The following is a 6,000-nucleotide window of genomic DNA, read 5'->3' as shown; positions in this document are numbered from 1 at the left end:
CTATAGAATAAAGTCGGAACAATAGTGGATTTCATTATTACACTGCTTTGCCAAGAAAAAAACAAGAAACAGGACTGCTTATAAGATTAAAGAATTTAATTTCTTGGGTAATAAATTTGATTTTCAAATATCTTACTACTGATGGTCACCTTGGGAAATAGGTATATGTTAATTAAATATATTATACTTTAGTACTATATTGTATTTATATATGATTTACTGCATTATATTAGTTAAGGTAATTACCAATTATTTCTCACTATGTGATATAAAATAAAATTTAGACTTACAAGGACCTCTGAAATCATGATGCAAACTAACTCAGTTCCTTAAATTTAATTTTATTGGCCATCACATTTCCTATATGTATATGCCAGCAGAAAGAAGCATAAGGTATTCTTTTTTTTTTTTTTAAAGACTTTATTTATTTATTTGACAGACAGAGATCACAGGTAGGCAGAGAGGCAGTCAGAGAGAGAGAGGAGGAAGCATGCTCCCTGCTGAGCAGAGAGCTTGGTGCTGGGCTCGATCCCAGGACCCTGGGAACATGACCTGAGCGGAAGGCAGAGGCTTTAACCCACTGAGCCACCCAGGCGCCCCATAATTCTTATTATAGAAGAAATATAATAATTGATACTATTTCATTTTAAGATACTTAATTGAAATATATGATGAAATAATTTCATGTAGTTCAAAACTTAGTACATTGTCACTATCAAACAAAAAGGAAATTGAAATATATTAAGAAAAAAATCTCTAATTTGCTACGACCTGGTTAATTTCTTTGTTTATAGTTTCCACGAAGTACACTCCTCTAAGATCAATCTTGCGAGATGAAAAAAGATCCTTTTATATAATCTATTTAGAAATTTCTGTTGGCACCACCATAGCACATCATTAGTTTACAAGTTTGCCATACATCATACATTTCGCAGAAAAGACCTTTCAAAACTATCTATTGATAGTTTGACTATTGTCGGTTGAGTAAACATCTAATAGACAAATACTTTGATAACCCTGTATTTAATGCAGTTTACAAGTTTGCCATACATCATACATTTCTGCAGAAAAGACCTTTCAAAACTATCTATTGATAGTTTGACTATTGTCGGTTGAGTAAACATCTAATAGACAAATACTTTGATAACCCTGTATTTAATGCTACAGCACAGTGGTACAGCTTGTCCTGAAAAAGGTACAAATGTACTCTGTAGCTTCGTATCAGCAATCACACTGTTTCATTTTTCTTTTTGTTTTTCCAGCTAAAGATCACAATGCAACTAAATAGCCCTAAGTGTCCCCAAAGAGCTACTGTGTGTTGTATAAAGGCTAAGTAATCCCGGCAGTGTCAAGGGGTTACTGTTCAGCTGTTGGAGATCATGAGATGATATCTCAGCACTCATAAAACAGAGGAATCAAAACACAGGGGTGTACATGGAAGTGTACAGATCGTTATGACAGTCCTGGAAGTTATCCACAAGGAACGTTAACACCTTGGAAGCCAAAATAACACGACCGAATCAACATTTACAACTTCTGTTCAAGATTCAATCTAATATGTGGGGAAAATTTACGTGGAAACATTCATGCTAATATAATGATAATTTTCTATTTGGCTCATTCCAAAGATACGGAAGACTTAAAAAAATCTCTGGGATCTCTTCTTTTAAACATTTTAAATGTATATTTATTCTGTACAAAAAAATGACTACCCTGAATTACCTATTTCCTAGAATTATTCCTAAAATGTCAATCCATAAGGCACAGTAACAGAAACACAGAGATTTCTTTAAGGTTGTACATTTCAATTCAGAAGAGTGAGGGGGAGATTTTGGCCCCTGGGATTTGAAAATGTCTTCCAGTTGTAATCTTTGGTCTGGATATTTACATGGTGGTCTCTTCCCATTCGAGCTCAACATCACCTATAACATAAAGTAACATGTCACAAGAGAGAACAGAAACTACCAGTTCAAAAGATTTAAGTGTTTCACAGCAAAAATAGAGTGCAGATACAGAGGCTCTTACCTTACCTTGGATTAGAGAGAAATAATAAAAATTTGCTATATGCACTAACCAAGCTTCTAAAACAGTTTCATCTAAAACATTAAATTTAATTAAATTTATGCTCCTAGTACACTAGCAAATTGTTACATGATGCCTCTTCTGTTTACCTTCCATGGCATCCAAAGAGTCCATCTTCTGAAGTGCTGAATAGTTAACAAAACAGATGGGCTGATTACTTCCTTTACTTGATAAAAGATCCAGAATGCACTGGTATAAAAAGATATACTGTGCCTAGACACCAAAGAAAGAGTGGTTAAATAAATGGGTAGGGTGGATTTTTTTAAAAAATTATTTTTTCTTATAAGGAGAGCTATGCTGTTACAGTGAAAAGTAAGGCTGAATTTAAAAATGTTAAATCGCTAAATGAGAAGCACAGAATTTACCATGTATATAAATGATTTTGTACGATTTCAAACATCAGGTTTTCTAAATTCCTATGGCTTCTTGTAGCTTCATTTTTTTTTTTTTAAATACTTATCATTAAACCCCATGCTAATTTGTTCTTGCTTGCTGTGATTATAAAAAGGTGGCAAATTAGGTTATTTAAATCTGTTTATGAATTTCCTTTTTCTTGTTAGGTCTAAATGAGTAATTTTCCTTATAAACAGTTTTCTTGTTAGAATGATTAGAATGGCTATTCGAATGCAGATGATTCATTTGCTTTCACTATCTGGGAGTGAGCACATTTACACACCATCAGCACATTTAAAATATGTTTGACAATTCTGTTAATCACCTGATATTTGGCCTACCCAGTGTCAAGTATCTGTTCTTTATTTGTAAGTACGAGGCAGTTGATCACTGAATTATCCAAACACCCATGCCCCAGACAAGGACTCCTGTTTCATCTGAATGTTTAGGCTAAATTCAGTATCGTCCAGGTTTTTTCAGTTTTTTCAGTATAACTCAATAACCTGTTAGCATTTCTGACTTCGGACTTTCCCAAAGTTCTTAAGGTTAAGTCATAGAAAATCACCCTCCTTTTTACAAAGGAAACATAACTGATGTTAAAGGAACATAATCCAATATTTATACTCTACGTATTACCTATTATCTATGTACATATGTACATATGTATATTGACGATTTAAATAAGATGTCCTCTAAGGTGACCATCTTCAGAACTCTATGTTCATATCCATTTTTACTGTATCTCAAAACCTTTTTGGAACTCCTCTACTGAAACTGTCTTCAGAGACTGTTGGTCATTGTTACGAATATCTATTTCTTCATGAATTACAAAACGCTTCCACAAACATCTCCTCAACAGAATGTCAGTTCTGGGAGGGCAGAATCCTGTCACATTCACGACTCCATTCCCATTACCTGTAATAGTGCCTGGCATGTAGTAGTTACGTAACAAATGTTTGTTGACTCAGTATCATTTAATTCTCACAACTAGCCAACCTTTACCATTTAAGGAAGGATTTCATTTGGAGAACATTTAGAAGTCACTAGGGATTAAGTTTTGTCAGCCAGTGGGCGATCAAGTTACATGATTCAATTTTGGTAAGAAATGAGGTGTCATTATACAGTAACGAAAATCCTGTCGAAATTGCTAGTGAAGTACTTCTCATGGTAGTTCTGAAAAAAAGTGTATTCAAATACATGTCACACGATGAGTAACATCCTTGGCAGAAATATATGGACCTAATATAATTTCTTTAAAAACAACAATCATTTGAATTGATGCGTTTTGGTAGTTCTTACAAAATCACATTTGAATTTGAAGTCACATTTGATATGTTATGCTTCAGACTGTCCCGATCTCATTTTCTCCACTGGAAAGAATGATAGGTTTAAATTCTGCCAGCAGGCCAGGCTGATTTCCAAAGGGCAGGACTGTATTTTCCAAGATCCCTCTTGCCATGATGTGTTATTGCCAAGGAGGCAGTGGAGAGTTCAGTTCTAGTTCCTGCCTTAGATAATCATGGTACCTGAAGAACAGAACTTGTCTGATGTTTAGCTTCCTCATCTGGAGGATCATAACACCTATGTTGTGATATTTAAAAGACTTACTATATGTAAAGTGCCGTGCAAAAAACTAGGCAGCCTAAGTATATTAGCTTTTTTCTTTTTTTTTTTCCCCTTCTATCCAGAGACTTCACATCAGTAAATTTCTAGGAAAACCAGAGCAGGACAGGGACTCATCCAAATTAATCTTTATTTGATTATTATTTGATCCTAGTGACTTCTAAATGTTCTCCAAATGAAATCCTTCCTTACATGGTAAAGGTTGACTAGTTGTGAGAATTAAATGATACGGAGCCAACAAACATTTGTTACATAACTTCTACATGCCAGGCAGGCAGTACTACAGGTAACGGGAATGGAGTCGTGAATGTGACAGGATTCCACCCTCCCAGAACTGACATTCTGTTGAGGAGATGTTTGTGGAAGCATTTTGTAATTCATGAGGAAATAGATATTCGTAATAATGACCAACAGTTCTGAAGAAAGTTTCAGTAGAGGACTTATTTGAGGGTCTGATAGCCGCTCAGGATGTTATCTCACTGAGGCCTATTCTCTCAGAAAGTTCTTGGGGCGACTATGAACTGTTTTTTGGTAGACAGTGAAAGAGCTCCATGTTCTCTGCTGGGTCTGGGCCATGCCCCCAGAGCAGGGTTGTAGTGGTAATATATTCTGAGGTTCCCACCACCCCGCCCCTGCCCATGGCTACTGTAGTATGTGCTGAGACCGCATTCTTCATCCAAATGGCAATCACTCCCGAGTGCAACAGAGGAAAGTAAGAAACCACTCTTGTGCAAGGCAATCCTGATTTGTAAGGGCTGGAGCCAAGGACTGTGGTCATTTTCCTTTTTATCATCAAAGAGAAAAGATGGTAATGAGCAAAACTTCTGGGAAGGAAATCAGGTGAAAGAGAGCTTCCGAGTAGCAGCTTTTCAGCACGGAGGGAATCCAGCAGAATTCCATCAGATAGTTACTGCACAATGGAGAGGGACTGTGTGTTTGGTGCTTTAGTACTTTCTCTTATTTAATACTGACCATAAGCATGTGAGAAGTATAACATGATGATTTTACAAAAGAGAAAAAACTCAAAGCGGCTAATTAAACAAGTCACAGAGCCAGCAATTAATTCAGCAGCCGAGCTGGAATCCTAACTCCATTCTCTGACTTCAAAAGTCATGCTCTTTCCCTCCCCTACCCAACTGTAGCATATTGCTTGGGCTGGTTAGACAAGCATAATATACGAAGTTGAGAGCATATATTGTGTACTAAATTGTGTGAAATTATTAACAGGCATTCTTGAACACACTGTTTACCAAGTTCAGTTCCACAAAAATATAGAGCTTGGCAAAATAGTTTCAACTTTTATTCCCTGAAGAGTGACTCTAGTTTCTAGAAGGAAACAAGATCCTGATCTGTCCCACCCTCTATCCTATCCAAATCTTGATCAATGTCAAGAACACGGAGTACATGTGCGCGTGAGTAATCTAGGGACACGGGAGGAGAAACACTAGCTTTCTGCTTATTCTTACTGTTAACAAACATAAAAAAGAATTTGGGTTTTAATAATGGTTCATAAATAGTTGGATTGATATTGGAACCCTTATCATTGAGAACAAGCTACCTAATTTGTGGGCCCACTGCAAAATGAAAATGAGAGTGTCCTCCCTCAAAAATTATTAAAGATTTTCAAGACAGTGAGAGCAAACACTAAGCCAGGTGCAGGGTACTGTTGAATATGGGGCCTGTGAGATTGTGCAGGCTGTACACCCAGGAAGTCAACCCTGATCACAAGTTATCTTCCATTTCTGAAGTATCCTAAGGGTAGAGTGATACTTCACTCCTTTGTTCCCCTTCAACATATAGGGGAATGGATATGGATTCCATTACCTAGTTTCACCTAATCATCACAAAATTGCAGTGGCTTAAAAAGACTCCTACAAAGAGACCCTGGATTGAAGGTAGTAT

General features: G+C 36.4%; 1 protein-coding gene across 2 annotated transcripts in view; it reads right to left on the bottom strand.

Moving 5' to 3' along the window:
- Positions 1–998: 998 nt before the first annotated feature.
- The window catches only part of PTPRQ (protein tyrosine phosphatase receptor type Q), a 194,101-nt gene continuing 189,099 nt past the window's right edge, over positions 999–6,000 (bottom strand). For both annotated transcript variants that reach the window (XM_045082935.1, XM_045082936.1), the window contains 2 exons: positions 2,172–2,295; positions 999–1,922 (listed from right to left, as the gene is read on the bottom strand). In XM_045082935.1, coding sequence (XP_044938870.1) covers positions 1,885–1,922; positions 2,172–2,295 — 162 coding nt within the window. In that variant the 3' untranslated portion in view covers positions 999–1,884. The remainder of the gene's footprint in view (positions 1,923–2,171; positions 2,296–6,000) is intronic.

This window comes from Mustela putorius, unplaced genomic scaffold (genome assembly GCF_011764305.1).
Source record: "Mustela putorius furo isolate JIRA1106 unplaced genomic scaffold, ASM1176430v1.1 tig00000640_pilon_pilon_pilon, whole genome shotgun sequence".
In the NCBI taxonomy this organism is placed as follows: Eukaryota; Metazoa; Chordata; class Mammalia; order Carnivora; family Mustelidae; genus Mustela; species Mustela putorius.
The sequence above is the reverse complement of the archived record's forward strand: the minus strand, read 5'-3'. Positions and strand labels throughout refer to the sequence as shown.